Here is a 21,514-nt window from a genome sequence, read left to right as displayed (position 1 = left end):
CAGTTCCTTATTTGGAGGGGGTGGGGAAAGAACATGAGATAATTTTTACAACGGGAAATTAAAAATAAATGTACAAAAAGAGTTTCCTTACTTTTAATTGCATTATCTCGTTCTGAAGTTTTCTGTGGATGTAAAATCTTTTCCACCAAGTCCCATTTATTGCTTAAAATATTAATCCATTTACTGATGTCTTCCGATAATTCTGGATTCATAAGTTTCAGCACCTCCGCCTGCTCTTTAAGCATGACAAGTTCAGACGATATATCTTGAGTCTGACATTCCTATAAAAAAATTTGAAACATTTTTAATCAACGTAATAAATTTCTTAATTTGAAGTTGTTATATTTTTAATATGGTACACAATATTTAGGGAATGTTTTAATAACTTCAAATCACTAGTTTCATCTACAGATGAAATTCAAAAGCAATTTTATTGTCTACATTCACTACGATGATAAACCCTATAAGTTTATTAATTGTTAAATATTCAATAAAAATTGTCGGCTGATCACTGCCATCCGATTGAAAAGGGTAAACATTCACTATGAGGATTAAACCCTATAAGTTCGTATTTTGTTAATTATTCAATTAAAACTGGGAGGTGATTACTGCCATCCGATTTCAAAGGGTAAATCAGTGAAGTATAAAGAAAAAATTTAGTTAGCAATGAATAAAAAGTTTAAGTTTAATTTTGTTTAATTTTTTTTCCGTTACGTATCATTGGTACTCTATTTCCTACTCCTTATATTAAAGTTCAATTAAAACTACTAAACATTTTGGTGCTTAGCGCAGAACAAAATACAAGAGAATTTAGATTGCGAGAACAGATTAAATAAGAACTGACAAAAATAATTATAGAAATAATACAAAAAAAGGACAAATTTGTTTCAATAAATAGTTCCAATAAATAATAACAGAAGTTTTGATGTTTAAGGATTCGTGCTTGATTTAAATATGTTAAATTCTTCATTTTTTGTATTTCCAATCTTGAAATATTATTTTCATAAACATGGATATTACAACTTTTTATACATTTGCAACTTTCAATTTGCGATTTATAAATAAATCCATTTTTGTAAAGAACTCTCAAACTTTGCATTAAAGAACAGTATTAAAATTACATAAAACTAGTCAGTCAAAAAATATTTATATTATTAAAAACAATTTATCTTTATTTTAAAGAAAACTCAACAATGTGATGTTTATGTATTTGTATTTTTAATATCAACTTGATATTATAAAAAATGTTTATTAATTTTTTTTTCTACAATAACAAAAATTATCATAATTTCCAACCTCAACATATTCAGTGGTCTAGTGCAATATAAAAACAAGTGGATCGGAAGATCGGAAGAATAGATCGGAAAGAATAGATTAAATCAGGTAGATAAGAATTATTAAAATAAAAACAGTTATAAATCAATTGAAATAAAACTAAGCATTTAAGAAATTAACCTGATTTCTAAAATATACTGTTAATTGAACTGTTTACATAAAAGAATTAGATATGAACATCATTACGATAAATCATCACAATAAATATAGTGCAAACAAACCATTTGATTACATAAACATCAACAAGTAAAAAGCTTTAGTTTAAAGAACAAAAAATAATATTACCACAGAGATTTAACAAGAAAAATAAAATTAAACCCAGCTACAGTAACCTTTTTTTTTCATTACAAACTAATTTTCTTTTCAATAAATTTCACTGGTTTATTCACATTTCCATTTAAATACATAAAACTGTTTTAAAAAAAGCTACCAGCTTGTTTCACAATTCTTGAAAATCAATTATGGTCATTTTTTTTATCTTCTTAAGATTTTTTAATGCAAAGTATTTTTTTCTAAATAATCATAACATTTTTAATTCAAAATGTGTTAATACAATCATGACATTGGAACTATACACAATTCATCAGCTAATTTTATATATATTAAGTCCCACTTGAAAAAAAAATTTTGTCACAAAATCATTTCTAAATTTTAAAAGATACTGTACTGCGTGAACTTTATTTTTAAATCTTTAAAATAAGTGACTAGCTTTTTTTTAAAANACAGAATCATGTTTTACAGAAAAGAATTAGATATGAACATCATTACGATAAATCATCACGATAAATATAGTACAAATAAACTATTTGATTACATAAACATCAACAAGTAAAAAGCTTTAGTTTAGAGAACAGAAAATAATAATGTTACCACAGAGATTTAACAGGAAAAACAAAATTAGACCAAACACCAAACTACAGTAACCTTTTTTTTTTCATTACAAACTAATTTTCTTTTCAATATATTTCACTGGTTTATTCACAATTCCATTTAAATACATAAAGCTGTTGTAAAAAAATCTACCAGCTAGTTTTACAATAAAGAAATAATCTTTATTAAAGTGCGATTATCAATTTGAAATTTCTAATGCAAATAGAACTAAAGTAAAGAAATAAAATGAAACAATATTTCGTAAAATATCAGTTTTTATATCTGAAATAAGCCACCAATTGCTATTATAGCTTTCCTCTTTGAAATAAGCAAACAGTAAGGCTGTAAGGTAAATGTTGCTTAAGTTCGGTAATATTTTTCATTGATAAACATTACATATGGTGTTATTAGCTTTCACATTTTTGCACCTTTTGTAAATTATTTTATTTAAATTAAAACTCAATAGGTATAACTCAAACATTTCTTTATTATTAAGAAACATTTAAAAAAAACAACAACATACTTTTGAATTGGGCGTTATTTTAAAAACGTTTTTGACCTTAGATAACAAAACCTTTGACTTTAAAACAATGTCTGGAGTGTTTCATAGTATTGTTTTCTTGAAATATTTCCTTCAGCTGATTAAAAAAAAAAGCATATAGGATCATTTCAAACCTGTAATATCTGTTTTTTCCTTAAATATATTTCAGAGGAAATAGTTCTGGCTGCGTAATACATTGGGAAAATTATATTATTCTATAAAACATATTTATAATTTTTGATTAGTAAACTTTTCTCTATTACAACCAAATATCCAATGTATACACGTTCGTGGTTAATTCAGATACAAATCGGAGGATTATAAAATCAAAATTCTTCCTAATATTAGTTTACTTATACATAAAAATCAGCTTATAAGAGAGATTGAAAAATATTCTGGTTCTTTGTAAGCATTCACTAACGTTATATTACTAATTATTTGAAAATCGCAAAAAATAAAAAAAATAAAACAGTACTTCTTAGCAAGCTTCCATACTCTTTTAATCTGATTATCAAGCTCAGAAACACATTTTGTTCAGTTGTTTATGACAGCTATATAAAAATGAGCGTCAATCGTATGATTGGATGTGAAAATTATCACGTTTTGTCACAATGTTTCCATGACAACTCTCCTCAGTTGTTATCGTCATCACGTTTTTCCCCTACCCAGAGCAAAATACGGAATATTACATCTTTTTGCGGTACAGTATGAAATAACTAGCAAATAAATCCAACAGTACACTTCGTGCTAATCGTGATGCTTTTTTATTCATTAAAATGTGCAGGACGGATATAATCGTCAGTAGCGGCAACGTGTTTAATCTAACGAATACTCTAACGAAAACTCAAAATGTTGTAAGAAACACATAAATTCAAGCAGTTCAGACATTAAGCAGTTCAGCAAAACAATTTGTAATAATATTTCTTATAAACAGATTGAGTTAGCAGAAACATTCTTATGATGGTATATTTTGAACTTTCAGAATGCAAGAAATGAATAATCTCAAAAAAACTGAAACAAAAAGAAAGATTTGATAGTGTAAAAAACTTCATTATCTTCAAAAATGAGGGTGGATAAATTTTTATAGTAGTTATACAGAAAGTTTTAAAGTAATGAAGTTTTTGCATAATCAATCATATTCAAAACAATTGTGGTCTAGATTTATTACAACACAGGTAAGACTTAATATTAATATTTGATAAAACTAAAGTTTNCATAAAATATTTTAACTTGTGCAAAAAAAAAAAATTCAGCGGAAATCAGCGGGAAAAATGGAAAAATCTAAAAAAAAGCGGAAATCCGCGAATCCGCGGAAGAATCTCATCCCTGTATTATAGCTTTCCTCTTTGAAATAAGCAAAGAGTAAGGTTGCAATGTAAATGTTGTTTAAGTTCGGTAATATTTTTCATTGATATAAACATTACATATGGTGTTATTAGCTTTCACATTTTTGCACCTTTAGTAAATTATCTTAATTTAAAACTAAATTAAATTAAAATTAAATAGTTAAATCTAAATTAAAACTCAAAAGGTATAACTCAAACATGTCTTTAAAATTAAGAAAAATTTAAAAAAAACAACATTATTTTGAATTGGGCATTATTTTAAAAACGTTTTTGACCTTAGATAACAAAACCTTTGACTTTAATACAATGTCTGGAGTGTTTGATCGTATGGTTTTCTTGAAATATTTCATTCAGCTGATAAAAAAAAAGCATATAGGATCATTTCAAATCTGTAATATCTGTTTTTTCCTTAAATATATTTAAGAGGAAATAGTTCTGCCTGCGTAATACATTGGGAAAATTATATTATTCTATAAAACGTATTTATAATTTTTGATTAGTAAACTTTACTCTAGGACAACAAAATTATTCAATGTATACACGCTCGTGGTCAATTCTGATACAAATCGGTTGACACTGCATTATAAAATCAAAATTCTTCCTAATATTAGTTTATTTATGCACAAAAATCAGCTTATAAGACAGATTGAAAAATATTCTGGTTCTTTGTAAGTATTCACTAATGTTATATTACTAATTTTTTTAAACACCGCAAAAAAAACGAAAAAAAAACAGTACTTCTTAACATGCTTCCATATCCTTTTAATTTGATTATCAAGCTCGGAAACACATTTTGTTCAATTGTTTATGACATCTATATGAAAATGGGCGTCAATCGTATGATTGGATGTGAAAATTATTACGTTTTCTCACAATGTTTCCATGACAACTCTCCTCGGCTGTTATAGTCATCAGATTTTTTTTCTCCACCCAGAGCAAAATACGGAAAATTACATTTTTTTTCGGTACATTACGAAATAACTAACAAATAAATTCATCAGTACACTTTGTGCTAATCGTGATACTTTTTAATTAATTAAAATGTGCAGGACGGATATAATCGTCAGTGGTGGCAACGTGTTTAATCTAACGAGTAGTCTAACGAAAACTCAAAATGTTGTATGAAACACATAAATTCAAACAGTTCAAACATTAAGCAGTTCAGCAAAAGAGTTTTCAATATTATTTCTTATAAACAGATTTAGTTAGCAGAAACATTCATGTGATGTTATATTTTAAATTTTTAGATTGCAAGAAATTAATAATCTCAAAAAACTGAAACAAAAAGAAAGATTTGAGTGTGTAAAAAATTTCATTAGCTTCAAAAATGAAGGCAGATAAATTTTCATAGTAGTTATACATAAAGTTTTGAACTAATGAAGTTTTTACATTATCAATCATATTCAAAACAATTATTGTCCAGATTTATTACAGCACAAGTAAGACTTTTTATTAATATTTGATAAAATTAAAGTTTGTAATATTTATTTATAAATATTTTATGATGTATTAGATTAATGGGTGTTAAGGAAAGACTTGAAAAGTTACTCGTAAATCAAAAAGACTTTTTTTTTTTCGTAATAAAATAATAGGTATATAACATTTTGTTTACTTCTAGGGGCTTTGTCATTCTTCTGGCATTTGGACACAACTGAAAAAAATCATCACATCTAATGTCGTTTTTTGCTATATACTAAACGCTTCTAAACATCGAGTTTCCAATTTCATCTCTATTAATCCATGAGAGCTACAAGCGCTTTTATGAAGCATAAAGCTCCTAAGGGATCGTCACATTACTACTTCGCATTGGCTGCAGGGAGCTTTGGGCAAAAAAAAAATATTTAAATGTTGTAGAAATTTTGTCAAATGCGTGATAAATAATACCGTTTTAAAAATAACGATACAAATAAAAAAAATTTCAAACAATTTCTGGTTTAAGTTCTATTTTGCCAATAAAATGTTATCATAAAAATAAACCTGTAAATTTAGAGCTTATTCAGGAACTATAGAATTCATAACTGAAATCAATAGAATTTTAATTCTTACATTAGATTTGAAATTTTTAAAAAACGCATTTATTAAAGCCTCCGATTAAGGAGAAAAGTTTTAAATTAAAGCAACTTAACATTGCTGATAACAACGCTCTTCGTCTGCATAACGATTTAAACTTGGCGACAGATTCAAAATTGATATATATATATTCAGACCCTAAAATACTGTTAAAAACAATTCCTTTCAGGTGTCTTTCTTGTAACATAAATGCACTAAAACATGTAACTTAATTATATTTGATGAATAAAGAAACTTATTTCTATACTAAAATGTGAATATTGTTTCATTCTCAAAAAAACATATGTTTTTAAGAAGTGGTGTTAATTAAAAATTTTATTTGATAAGGAATTGCAACACAATAATTTACGCAGAGATATCTCCTTTAAATAAAGAACGGGTTTCAATTTTTGGATGAATCAATTTTATTCCAGTACTTCAAACTCGAAACCTCTCAAATGTAAATTAGAAGAAGTTTTTTATTACATTTTACAACAGCAATAAAAATTTAGTGGTTCAATAGGACTACCTAAGTATTCCTTTAGTGGTCCGAAAACTTAATATGGTAGATAAACCTGATAAAAGAAATTTAACTTTACAATTACATAATTCATGTTGTAGCACACAACCAAAATTATCAATCATCTATAACAAACTAAAACTAGTTAAGTTCAATATCCCATAATAATTGCGCATTAGTAGTTATTGAAATTAATTTAAAAACAACCTAAAATAATATTAATAAATTGATTCAATATAGTGATTAAAACACCAAGATTAAATAAATAAATAAATGAGAAAACAGAGAAAGTATAAGTTCCTAAAATATTACATAAGAAAATATTTATGCTAAAAATCATAAATAAAGTCAATTCTAAAAAAGGAAAACATTTTATTTTATTGATGAACAATTGTACTGTCAGTACATTAATGCAAAGCACAGCACAACATGAAAATGTGAAATTTTAACATTTCAATTTAAAAAGTCTTGTATCATAAACATACTGTAACACATATATAATTAGTACAACACATTTTTTAAATACATGGAATTCGATGCAAAAACTATTTTTCGTTATTATTTTGTAAATTCCGAAGATAGTTCAAGGAGACAAATTCGTCGCTCATGCGTATATTTATTTATTTATTTTTTATTTTTTTTAGCCATGCGTATGATTTTATGCCGACAACTTCCGCCATGTGGGCGTGAAACCAAATATGTATTTTAATACTTAGTCTTAATTATAGATATGTTAATACTAGGCTAGGATTTTAAATTAAAATTCTACTTTTCGGTCAGCATAGCACAAGTAAATTCAACTATGTTTTTTTATTTCAATTCATTTAAAAAAATGAACTAAACTCCCCTTTAAAAAATTAAAAAGTAGTTAAATATGCTTTTGCTTGATACTTGAAAAATATCGTGAAAATCTGTAACAATTAGAAAACTAAGAAATTAAAGAAAAATATCTTAGCTTTCTGCCTTTCTTTCTTTCTAAAATCTACTCACATAAAATCTGAGAAAGTATTAAATATTTGAAAAATTATATAATTAGTACAACACATTTTTTAAATACATGGAATTCGATGCAAAAACTATTTTTCGTTACTATTTTGTAAATTCCGAAGATATTTCAAAGAAACAAATTCGTCGTTCATGCGTATGTTTATTTATTTATTTTTTATTTTTTTAGCCATGTGTATGATTTTATGCCGACAACTGTCGCCATGTGGGCTTGAAACCAAATAATACTTTTAATACTTAGTTTTAATTATAAATATATTAATACTAGGCTAGGGTTTGAAAATAAAATGCTTCTTTTCGGTTAGCATAGCACAATTAAACTCAACTATATTTTTTATTTCAATTCATTTAAAAAAATAAAAAACAAATAAAAAATAAGTAAATTTGCTTATGCTTGCTACTTGAAAAATATTGTTAAAATCGGAAACGATTAGAAAACTAAGAAATTAAAGATAAATATCTTAGCTGCTTATCTTTCTTTCCAAAATCTACTAACATAAAATCTGAGAACGTATTAAATATTTGAAAAAAAAATATTTTATTCAATGTACTTACATCAGTTAACTCGTCATTAGGAGCAATGTGAATGGAGTGAAGCCTGTCATGAAGCTGATTGAATTTTTGCTTGAATTCAGACACACTCAAAATTGAGTGACGTGGTGACTTGGAACAGGAACTGATGGTCAGCAAACTACAGTTATGTATCTCTTCTTTTGTTTCCTGTAAAAGAAGAAACATCATTTAATTTTTTGCTCCAATTATACTAACAGCAATCAGATTATTTTATAAAAAGAAAAAACATTTTTTGTGACCTACTTGAAACAACTGGAAAGATATTAAAGAGTACTTAATTTCAAAGAAATACACTTTGACTATCATCAAAAATTAAAAGAATTCTAAAATATTTTAATGACATACAATTATTTTTTCTTACGTTATAAAAATATTAATTAGCGGGTAAATAGTTTATTCAACTTAAAAGAAAAAATAATATATTCTATAGAGAGATGTTTAATCATTTTATTTGAAAAGTTCAGAAAATTGCTTTGTTATGAGTTCAATAATATCTTCTGTTGCTGATAAAACATGTCATTTACCCCAGAATAAAAAAATAAAGAAATACAAGATTTAAAAAAAACAAGCCTTTATTCCAGTGCAGAGAAAATAATTCGGTTTTTGTTTTTGTCTGCTTTGTTAACTGCTTTAAGAATTAATGAGTTTCAAAATATGTTTTGGAATATTTTAATTAGATTAAGAATGTGCGTTTAGAAATATTTACATATAATTATTCTTCTTTAGGACATAAATCTCACCATAATTGCGATCTGAAATCACGTTTTTAGACTACATTTAAATTTAATTAAATCTAATTCAAATCTCTGTTTTTTATCAATTTTATTTGCCTTTTTTTTACGATGCATTTTTTAGAGACAAAAAATTCTAAAAATAGCAATATTTAATAATAACGTTGTCTACCTTAGTTCGAATATTTAATAATGTTTCTAATACTCGATATATAAATAGAGAAAATGTTGGGAATATTTAAATTATTTTTTAAAGTTAAAATTTTTAGGTTTATTTATTCTCATTTAAGTCTTAATTGTCTTAATGACTGCAATGTGAATTCACGAATCTTAACTAGCATTAAATACAATTAAATACAAAATAAATTACTGTTATTTACTATAATTTACGTTTGCATTGATTTTATTAATACACTTTCAGATGATTATTTAAAAAGATATAAAACTATTTTTAAAATATTTATATTCTATCCATAAATGTCCTATTTATGGATAGAATATGATAAAGTAGTATCATAAACAAAGTTATTCAGATATATATCTTTAGTTTTAATTCTATTTTGACCTTTGGACCATTTCGTCGTAAGAAATCACACCTTTATAGCTTATACTAAACACAAAAAGAACACAAAAAGAATTTCAATCCATAACTTAACTCACCATTTACTTTTCATTAGTTTGTTAATGGACAAACAAAATTAACATTCACCAGTATTTTAATCGATTAATACCAATAAAAATTACAAAACTTTTTTTTTGAAAAGTTACAGTTCAAATGCCTTATACATGAAGTAAATCTATATTTTTAAATTATGTAATTTACTATCTTACCGTAAAGATTTACGCAATCTTTAAAGCTATAAATTTTTTTTTTCTAAAAAAATCCAATTTTATTGATTTTTCCACCCAGTTGAAAATTATAAAAACCAATGTATAATTCTAAATTTTTACAAATATCTATGAGCCCAGATAAAGCAGCATTGTCGTAATTTTTTAAATCATATTGATGTTTCGGTGACTTTTTGATTAATTTTTAAATATCAGATCACAAAGTTTAGATCACTTTTCATTTTTGCAAAACTGTAGCTTTTCTTCAAACTGATGCGTCATTTTCAGAATTAGAATAATGGGTGCTGGCAAAATATAGTTTAAACTTGATCTAACAGTCGTGAAGAGCGGTTATAAACTCACAGCAATTATAAAAACAGAATATTCAGAAAAAAAGCGTCATGTCATGTGGCGACAAAGGCTACGAAAACAGCCAGAACTACCATATATGGTTTAAATGTTATCATAACAGAATCAGTAACATTATGCCAAACCTAGATGACCATAAGTCCTCAAAATAATAACAATATGATGTTATAAACTATATCTGATACCAGTAAATTATTCAAGAATTACAAAACTGCCTCATATAATATACATATTTCTCTTATGTGGCACCAAATGCTCATGAAAAACCATCTATTGGAAACACAGTTATTATTCGATTTGCTAGGTTGTTTTACGTAATAATTTAAGTAGCGTTGAATGTAGTTATATGTTAGGTACATATTTAGAATAATTTTGTATTTTTACAGAAATAAAAACTTAGTTACGAATTATTTAGATTTATTCTGGATTCTTTCAAAAATGACCATACAATTTTTAAACAGAAACGGTGCTGTGGTGCTGCATACCAACTGTTGGGGAAGGAGCTTGCCTTTTTTGAGTCTAGCCTTTTTTTCTTATTTTATATACATAAATCTATATAAAATACAATACTCAAGTCTAAAGTTATGGCTCGAAATTTGCGTGAGGAAGTAGTACAGTACATAATGGACCATTTTGAGGAGTTTTCGAACTTATCTCATGATAGAGATGAAAATATTTTGATACAAGTGCTGTCTATTATGCTTAAATATCTCAATCTGATACTTACTGTGGCTTGAGTGATTTAATGGCTGCTTAATGGTGATTTGATAGCGAACATATTTTAAATTATTACTAAAATTCAATATATAAAGAATTTGCATAACATCGCTCGCATCAAATTTAATTAATATATTGTTCAAAACTAATTAGGGTGTTAGGATTTGAAGAGGGGTCAAAGAATTAGAACATTTAAATACATTTGTGCTGTGCATTCGGTTTGCCATTAAAGTTTATATACTGTAAAATAATTTTAAACGTTGACTTGAATGATAATTTTGAAAGATGTAGTACCTAAAAAAAGCCATTGTTATCTGAGTTATTAAATAAAGTAACTTAATAGCGTCGGAGATTCCACATTTTCTGTGGAACAGAGAATGGTCGCTCCCGAAAGGTTTCACTGTATTATAAGAAAACTACGTTTATTTCTTTAAAAAAATAACAAAAATGACAAAAATAATAAAAAAGAGGCTCAAAATCTACATTCTACATACAACAGAGCGTTGCATTTCTTAAATGTATCATATTCAACATGCGTTATAGTTTAATGGAATTTTGGTCGCACGTAGAGCACGTTGATTTCTTTCTGTCACAGTTTAATCTAAGTAAAATGATGAGCTCAAATTTTTAAGTCATGTCATAAAAATCTTATTTTAACATTTAACCAATCAAGGGTTTGAAAATANATATTTTTAAATTATATAATTTACTATCTTACCGTAAGGATTTACGTAATCTTTAAAGCAATAAAAAAAATTTCTAAAAAAATCCAATTTTACGAGATTTTTCCACCCAGTTGAAAATTATAAAAACCTATGTATAATTCTAAATTTTTATTAAAATCTATGAGCCCAGATAAAGCAGCATTGTCGTAATTTTTTAAATCATATTGATGTTTCGGTGACTTTTTGATTAATTTTTAAATATCAGATCACAAAGTTTAGATCACTTTTCATTTTTGCAAAACTGTAGCTTTTCTTCAAACTGATGCGTCATTTTCAGAATTAGAATAATGGGTGCAAAATATAGTTTAAACTTGATCTAAGAGTCGTGAAGAGCTGTTATAAACTATGAAAACAGAATATTCAGAAAAAAGCGTCATGTCATGTGGCGACAAAGGCTACGAAAACAGCCAGAACTATCATATATGGTTTAAAATGTTATCATAACAGAATCAGTTACATTATGCCAAACCTAGATGACCATAAGTCCTCAAAATAACAACAATATGGTGTTATAAACTATATCTGACACCAGTAAATTATTTAAAAATTACAAAACTTCCTCAGGTTCATAATATACATATTTCTCTTATGTGGCACCAAATGCAATCATGAAAAACCTTCCATTGGAAATATAGTTATTATTCGATTTGTTAGGTTGCCTTACGTAATAATTTAAGTAGCGTTGAATGTAGTTAAGTGCATGCAATCATGAAAACCAAATGCAATCATGAAAAACCTTCCATTGGAAATATAGTTATTATTCGATTTGTTAGGTTGCCTTACGTAATAATTTAAGTAGCGTTGAATGTAGTTAAGTGCATATTTAAAATAATTTTGTATTTTTATAGAAATAAAAACTTTGTTACGAGTTATTTAGATTTATTCTGGATTCTTTCAAAAATGGCCATAAAATTTGTAAACAGAAACGGTGCTATGGTTTGCCTTTTTTGAGGGATATATAAATCTATACAAACTACGATACTCAAGTCTAAAGGTATGGCTCGAAAGTTGCGTAAGGAAGTAGTACTTCATGATAGAGATGAAAATAATTTTAATACAAGTGCTGTCTACTATGCTTAAATACTTCCTGTACTCATACTTACTGTGGCTAAAATTCAATATATAAAGAATTTGCACAATATCGCTCGCATCAAATTTAATTAATATATTGTTCAATACTAATTAGGGTGTTAGGATTTGAAGAGGGGTTAAAGAATTAGAACATTTAAATACATTTGTGCTGTGCATTCGGTTTGCCATTAAAGTTTATATACTGTAAAATAATTTTAAACGTTGACTTGAATGATAATTTTGAAAGGTGCAGTACCTAAAAAAAGCCATTGTTATCTGAGTCATTAAATAAAGTAATTTAATAGCGTCTGAGATGTCTGCTATGTGTGAAATTTTGTAAGTTAAATTAATGTGAAATTTTTAAAACTATTTGGACATGATTCGTCATAATGCATGTTTGAGAACATGTACAGTGAACTCTCCAGGAAAATTGCTTGCGAAAAATCATGCACCTTTGATCTCATTTTGAAGTCAATGAAGGTAACCCCGAAAAACGAGCAATCTCCATTAACGACCATTTTCTGTTAAACAGAGAATGGTCGCTCCCGAGAGGTTTCACTGTATTATAGGAACACTAAGTTTATTTCTTTAAAAAAAATATCAAAAATTACATAAATAATAAAAAAGAGGCTCAAAATCTACATTTTACGTACAACAGAGCGTTGCATTTTTTAAATACATCACATTCAACATGCATTTTAGTTTAATGGAATTTTCGTCGCACGTAGAGCTCGTTGATTTCTTTCTATCACAGTTTAATCTAAGTAAAATGATGAGCTCAAATTTTTAAGTCATGTCATAAAAATCTTATTTTAACATTTAACCAATCAAAAAATATTAGCATTCCCAAAAACTGTTAGGTGCAACGGAAATTACATCCCTAAAATTGAAGATGATTTCAAAAATCAGCAAAATGAAAGAGAAAAAAAAAGTTATATAAGAAATAAGTTTTTGAGTATTTCGTCAAAGAATATGTGTTGCTAAACATGAAAATAATGTTTTTGTAAAAATTCGATTTGCTACAACAGCATAAAGAAAACTGAAGACAAAATCAGCCTAACTATTTCAGGTGAATGTTGCATTGAAAAATATCGTTTAAAAGTTTATGGAAACTTATTGTACTTCATATACATTTGTAAAAAATACGTTGTATCTTAATTATTTATGAGAAAATTTCCTCAAACAAAACGTCAAAATAAATTATTTTTTCTAAGAAATCTTCAATTTTAAATGAAACTGAAATACTGAAAGTATAATCAACTATAACTGAATATATTTCTCTTGTAAAGAAAAAATCCACAAAGCAAAAGTGATAATAAAATGTAAAAAATACATTTATAAAATAAATTGAATCAATATAAAATAAAAATAAATAAATTTATGAATTGAAAATAAATTTTTCCACATTTTACTTTAAATTAATCATGTATTTAACATTTATTTTATTTAACTATTATAATTTTAAATTTTATTAATTATTTTTTTCTTATTCATTTATTAATTTGTTTATTTTTATTTCAAATTCTATGTATCTCTTACATTTTTGTTACATGCAAATTTTTTTCGAAAAAAAGCAAACTATATGCAGAAAAACTTTATTTTCTTTACTCATTTTTAAATTATAAACTAATTATTGTTTTTCATTGCCTATTTCCCACATGAAATATTGCATTCCATACACTTTTCCCTTGTTTTTTTATTTCAGAAAAAATATGAATTGATAAACAAGATGGAAAAAATAAATTTGCAAACTTACATTGCATTCTTTTATCAAATCACGGGCCATGAGCGCCTTATAGCTGGATTCAATTGTTGTCCACAAATCATCTTGACTGGATACATCCACTGGTTTTTTTCTCTCATCCTCTCCGGTAGATGGCGACAGCACATAGCTTTCACCAAAATCTTCATATGAGAACGTAAATTGGTTGAGTCGTAGCTTTTTAGGTTTAAAAAAATAATCCTCGAAAATTTGATGATCATTAAAATTAGTTTCTCCGTCACTTTTCGTTGTTTTGACTAGTGTACGTTTGGCAGGTCGAATCACAACTAAAAAACAAAATTAAGAGGTAAAAAAAAAAATATTATAAGTTATAAGTGGTGTACCTTTAAAAGTATGTTAAATATTTGAAGTAAACAATTTCTTTCAATTTTTTTAGTTGTTAAAGCAGCCCAAAATGAATGGTAAGATTTGCTTCTATTCGCAAGGACTTACTTATGTCACTTTGTTTTCAAGATCTTCATTACCAAAATAAGATTTCAAAAAAATGGGTTTCATAAATGAGAAAAACCAGAGAATAAAAAATTATTAAATTACGATAGACGGTTAAAGCAAAAGAAAAAAAAAAAAAAAAAGAAAGAAAGAAGGAAAAGTTATTTGTTGCTAAATTTAAAAAAAAAATGGTAAATACTCATATAAAATAATACATAACCTAAAAAATTATTTACATTTTTTTTAGGTGAATTAAAAAAAAAAGATTATTTTAAACTTATAGTTAAAATTTAAAGCAGAAAGCGAGGAGAATTCTCTAATAACTTTCTTTTCGTGTTCAATTGACTACTATTGATTAAAATGCAAATCATAAATTGCTATGCCAAAAAATCACAGCCGCACAGGAATTTTTTTTCGCAATCAGCTCCATTTAGCAAATTTTTAGGTGCAGTTACTATATATTTAACTAATAAATTGAAATGGCATCTGCTTGGGGAGATTAAAAAAATAAATAAATAAATAAATCAGTATTTCATTTTAAGTGCAAAGCGGTTTTGCATATTTTAAAATGTTAACTAATAATGTAATAATACTATTTGGAAGGAAAAAAAAATCACTACACAAATTTAGGGATAGGACTAACTCATCTGTGAGATGTTTTTTCTTTCTACCATATTAGCAGATTCAATGTCATTCAGTCACTTGAGAGTACCTAATTCCTAATCCTCGTATTCTTTTCTCCGTTGGACAAAAGCAGAGAAATTCAGTTTATATAAATTTAGATTATAATTTTGCCTTTAATCAGAACCAGAGTAATAATCTGCGTCATAATTTTAACTTTTCACCCTAAAAAATTATCTATTGTTTGAATTTATAATTATGTGGCTGGAATATTTGACCTTGCTTGCTACTTATTTAACATTTTTATTGTTTTTTCCGCAAAATATACTTAATTTGATTAACATCACCTATAGTTAGATCTGATCGAGAGAAATTTTTGTCAAAGAGATTTAAGTAGATTCTGTGTAAAAATTTAAAGAAAATATCAAGACGTAGATAATTTGTTAAAAATTTTGGGTGAGGGTATAATTTTGTGCAGCTCTGTATGGTATTTACTATAATAATAGAATTGATAAATCAAATGAACATAATAATTAACTTGATAAAATAAATAATAATAATACGGTTGATAAACTATATGTACCCCATTTTAGTAATGATTTCAGTGCAATAAATGCTTAGATGAAATAACAGTTAAAAAGCATTCAAAATAAATAAATAATATTAAACTATGACAAAAAATGGGTACTTTTCTATTTCACTGGTGTTGGCGATTAAGTCGCTAAGCACAAATAAAATTTCTTCATTTTTTTTAAAAAACTGAAGGATTTTTTAAAAAAAATAAATAAATAAATAAATCGCTGAATTTTTTTGCATCAACAGAATTGAAAAGTACGATAAAATAATTATTCACAAAAAGTTATAAAACAATATTAGCGCTCGTTGTAATAAAATGGTTTGTTGCCAAAAAATGCGCCAAACGAACTATACACTATTCTTTGATAGCATTTTTTAATATGCTAATAAATAAGATTTGCTCTATAATTGCTTTAGAAAATCTACAGAAATAATCTCAATATTTTTACAAAGTTAATGTATGAAATTGCCCTCACGAAATTTATTTCTTAGCAGAAAAAAAAATTCAAATAAAAATTATAACAGTCTGATTCAATTTTGTTTTAGCTTGGCGAAACATATTTTATTTAATGTATTTAAATAATCAATCATAAAATTAATAAAACTCAATCATGAAACTAAAACTTACAAATTTGTGCTTTTTGAAATAATTGTTTTTTTTCCAACTAACATTTTCGATTTATTAACATTCAAAATATATTTATATGTTCCGTACTTATGGTTAAAAAAAATTTAAAGTAATGAGATTATACTTACTTTGAGGTAGCGATAAAGTTGAAAAGCATTTATCCATTATTATTCTTTTACAAATAATTTTGGCACATTGTTCCAAGAAACTTTTTAAATTTAAGATTCCATACTCGTCAATTATATTTTCAGCATCTATGCTATTATACCAAAAATCTACAAGAGCTTCATCTTGACAGTTGTCTTTCCATTGGTGAAATCTCCGTGAAATCATATGGGTAGGTTATTTTTGAGATTCTGAAGATCTCCTCACAAAAAACGAAGCTGGAAAAGCAAATAATTTGATTACTTTATTGTTGAGAGAATGTTTTGTATTAAGCTAGAAACATTTAACGTAATGCAGATTCCATTATCTGCCTATCTTACATATTCACACAACACTAATAAGAAAAGAAAAAAACAATTTGGACTAAACATAACTATAAACTTACCCAATAGAACTCTTTTAAAAATGGCTGAAATTATGATAAATAAATAAATGAATTCAGTTAGGAAATAAAAAGAACAAAAATCGGTCAAAATTGATAACTTCAATCGTCTGAAACAATAAATTAATTAAAATCGTTTGAGGTTTAGATTATTAGTAAAAAATAAAAATTTTTAGATTATCGTAAATAATCGAAACTAGATCGTAGTTTATTTAAAAGATGTAACATACATTGTCGATTCATAGATTTTAATTTAATTTCAAATAAAAATCTTATTTATTATAAAAAGGAAAATTATTTGTAAACTGGTTCATTTGAGCAAATTGAAATGTTTGGTTAATAAATATTGCACAATTTGAATGATTCATATATAGATTTGTTTAAATGCTTTATAATGTCCTGCAAAAAGATTGAAGAAAACAAAACTTTAATATCGTTTTCAATTTATGTTAATATTATAAAAAAAAGTTATGCTTACGAAAGTTATAAGAAAAATCGTCTGTTTTTTTTTTTTTTCTTTTTTTTTAAATTTTTAAATGTAAATGATCGTTTATGCAATTATGAAAATATGTGAGGATAAGAAGCGATAATCTGAAAAGTGGGTAAATAAATATTACTGATACTTTGATTGAAATTTTTAATTCTATTTTAAAACGCAAAGCTTAAATAAAAAGTTGAACTAGATCAGTAATTTAGATTGAACATTAGAAATGTCTGGTCCGAGTCGATTTTCAGGAGAAGGGTGAGTTTACAGAGAGCGACGAGGTGAATGTCGCGGCGCATTGTGTGTCCTGCACGTTAGCATAGATTGTAGATTTCCATAAATCTCGTTCAGAGACCTTGAGAGATCTTTAAACAAATGATTCGCTGGTACATAATTGGTGGCACTCACTGTTAACTAACGTTAAGCGAAAAACGTTTTGTAAACAAAATAAATAATAATAAAAAAATACAAAATAAATAATAATAAAAAAATCTATTCTAGAAAGTAAAATAATCTAGTACATATTTTAATGAATTTTCAATTAGCAATATTTTTTGTGTTTTACTGTAAAAAAATGTAGCGCGAACAAATTACATAATAAACTATTTTTTTAAATGTTATAGGGTAAAAGAAAACGTTCTAACCCTACGTTCTAATCGTAAACAAACAATCGAAAATTCTATTTTTTTTTTTTTTTCTTTTCAAATCAAGTAACGAAGTTTCAAAATGAATAATTTTTTCTTTGTCTTTGATTTTGTATTTTATTTATTAACTGATTTATTTTTATTTATTTATTTATTTTGTTGACGGGTACAAGTAGGGAATGTATGTCTGTATTTTCCAGAGACCGACACAGTAAGCAAAACTCATTTTCGATTTCAGAAGGAACAAACTAAGTATATGCATATGTCCCAAACCACAACTTTTAAAATAACTTTCAGTTTTCTTCTAATTATTTCCGTATTGAGCTGGTCAAATATATGTTTTTTTAGGATAGTGTATAACTGCACTTAAGCTGAAAGACAAAGCGACCATCTGCTGTGTCACTATAGATAATCGACAAATAAAAGCAGGGATTTCAACTTTAACAGAAGGAAAATTCGAAGAAGGAAGATAATTTTTTTTCCTTTCTGATTTCTTTTTCTTGCATAAACTGTTTCGAAACTAATACCTTCTCAGAAATTAAAACTATAGCATATAGGTTCCCAACTTGGGCGTGTTGAAAACTTCTAAGGGGCTTACATACAGAAGAATTTTTTTATAAATATCAAGTACTCTTTAGAAATAATGTTTTACTTTACTTTGAAAAAACAATGCATAGTTAACTCTGCATAAATTACTTGTTGTTAAAGTTGATTGAGAAAAAAAAATCACTAACCAATTTTGCAGTTAAAATACTTTTTTCTACATATTTTTTGACATATTAAAGGCGAAATTTTCTTTTTCTTTTCCAAAACTCAAAATATAAATTTTTTTAAAAAAAATTTTCATTATGGACATAATGCAACAATAATTGGGCATTTTAAAAATGCTTTATTTAAAAGTTATTTCACACTCTACTTAAAAGTTCGCTGCGAATATTTCTTTTTTACGAAAGGTTAAGTTTCATAAAAAATTGTTCAATTATAAAAACTAGCAAATGAAATTTTTCAATAAATTAACAGTATATTTAAATTAATAGTTATTTATAGTAATTAACAGTAATTTTCAGTTAGTTAACAAGTGTAATATATCGAAAACAATGACTATAAAAAAAGTTTTTTTTTAAATAATAAAAATTAAAAATTTTAAAAGTTTGTTTAAAAACAGCTTGTTAAAAAAATTGGGAGAGGAAGGGGTGCGTTGAAAAAAATTGTCTCGCAAAGTGGGAAGTGAAACTAAAAAAGCTGGGAACCCATAATATAATATCTTAGAGAAGGGTGGATTATGGAATAAGTTTTTTTGGATTGCAACTCAACTCTCATTAAAACAAGACTCTGCTTTTTTATTTCGCATTTATAAGAATAATAGTTATAAATAAATAAATACAGGAATTTTTATCAAAAAATATTTTAAGAACTATTTAATTATGAATATATTTTGTCTAATTAAGTTGAGTAAACTTAAATTTTTTCACTCCAGTTTTACCTTGATTTATTTTTATATCGGAAAAAAAGCTCTCATATGGAACAGGACATTGGTCAAAAACTCGTTAAAAAAGATATGGACAATTTATGAATCCTATTATATATATGTATGTTACTATACGCTAAAAGGCAAAATTTAAAGCAAGTAATATTATTAAGCTTAATGCATAAATAAGTAAGTAATTACAGTCGTTGGTACCGAAAATTACAAATTAAGAAACCATGTTTAGTTAATAATCGATTTATTGATTTATTCATTCAAAAACACCCATTGAGTAATTCGTTAAACTTTTAATGTTCCAATTCACTAATCCGACTATTCGTCGATTTAATGTAAAGCGTATTCCATCGATTCACAGACTCAAATATTCGAAGTTCAAGTGCTTGATTAATAAATTTATATTTCGCATAAAATATCAATTTAAAAATGTAGATGGCGGCACTATACTAAAAACGATTTCAGTCAAAACAAGAAAATAAATTTTAAATTAACATACGCAACATTTTTTTTTAATTATAATGTAATTACCAAAAGCGATGGATAAAAAGAGAAATAATTTTCGTTTTTCTGGCAAAAGAATAATGTTTCACGTTAATATTGCTAAGAAAATGTAAAATTCATAGCAAATGAAAACATTTTTGTTTTGTTTCAATGACACTAGATGGCACTAATCCTCAAAGCTAAAGGAGTAATATATCTAAAAATTTATAAAGAGATGAAACCTAATACACTAAAAAATAGAATTAGAAATTATAATATACTGAAATTTAAACATTTTAAAAAAATGAGTTCAATAATAAATTTAAAAATAGTGATAAGAAAATTATAAATAAAGGTTAATGCGATAAAAATGAAGGAATGAAAGGAAAATTATTATAAAACTCTCACTTATTAAAATAATAATGACACTAATAATAAAAATTACCAATTATGTAACGAATTAAAATCTTTTATATTTCATTTATACTAATTTAAGACAATGCGCTGTAACAACTTTTTAAGAGGACCTGAGGCAAGCAAAATTAAAATTTTATTCAATAATAATTAAAATATTTTCCTTGACATTTATGAAAGTTTTACAAGGGAAAAATATGTTACGACACTTTTATGTATTTAGAGTAGTGGCACAATGTATTCTTATTGCAAAAACACGAAAGGTATTTTTTTATTTCCTATTTATATATATTTTGTAGACTAACATGCCGGATAGGACGCGTTCCGTATTACAAAATTTTTGCTGATTTTTCTGTGAAGTTTATTCCTGAGAGATTAACTCGTACTTAAAAATATTATAATTTTAAAAATATTTAAAAAAAATTTTTTTTATGGTTCTTCCCAAAAAAGTAATAAATGAAACATTGAGTGAAACTTCTAAAAATTAATCCACAGTCTCGGCTAATTTTAGTAGTATAGTAACATAGTCTCGGCTAATTTTCCAAGTATTATGTTTATTTTATATAAAGTTCATCTCAAAATTTAAAATGTAATGTTTCTTATAAAACATTTGAAGAAAGCAAATGAAAAGTAGGTGGTTTTTGAATAAGAATAATAAACCCAAATATACCATCGACTTTTCATCTGTTTTCTCTAAAAAGTTTATAAAAAAATTCTTGCAAATCATATGAATAATTTTTTCTTT

General features: G+C 25.9%; 1 protein-coding gene across 2 annotated transcripts in view; it reads right to left on the bottom strand.

Moving 5' to 3' along the window:
* LOC107444534 (uncharacterized) overlaps positions 1-21,514 on the bottom strand; it is a 401,614-nt gene that overhangs the window by 209,519 nt on the left and 170,581 nt on the right. The window contains exons 1-5 of one of the 2 annotated variants that reach the window (XM_071182641.1): positions 17,268-17,325; positions 16,846-17,100; positions 14,437-14,729; positions 8,222-8,386; positions 92-281 (exon numbers count right to left, since the gene is read on the bottom strand). In XM_071182641.1, coding sequence (XP_071038742.1) covers positions 92-281; positions 8,222-8,386; positions 14,437-14,729; positions 16,846-17,050 — 853 coding nt within the window. In that variant the 5' untranslated portion in view covers positions 17,051-17,100; positions 17,268-17,325. Of the gene's footprint in view, positions 1-91; positions 282-8,221; positions 8,387-14,436; positions 14,730-16,845; positions 17,101-17,267; positions 17,326-21,514 lie in introns of those variants that run through there. The other variant, XM_043043210.2, reaches the window with a different exon arrangement.

This window comes from Parasteatoda tepidariorum, chromosome 6 (assembly GCF_043381705.1).
Source record: "Parasteatoda tepidariorum isolate YZ-2023 chromosome 6, CAS_Ptep_4.0, whole genome shotgun sequence".
Classification (NCBI taxonomy): Eukaryota; Metazoa; Arthropoda; class Arachnida; order Araneae; family Theridiidae; genus Parasteatoda; species Parasteatoda tepidariorum.
This window is presented reverse-complemented; position numbering and strand designations above follow the sequence as displayed.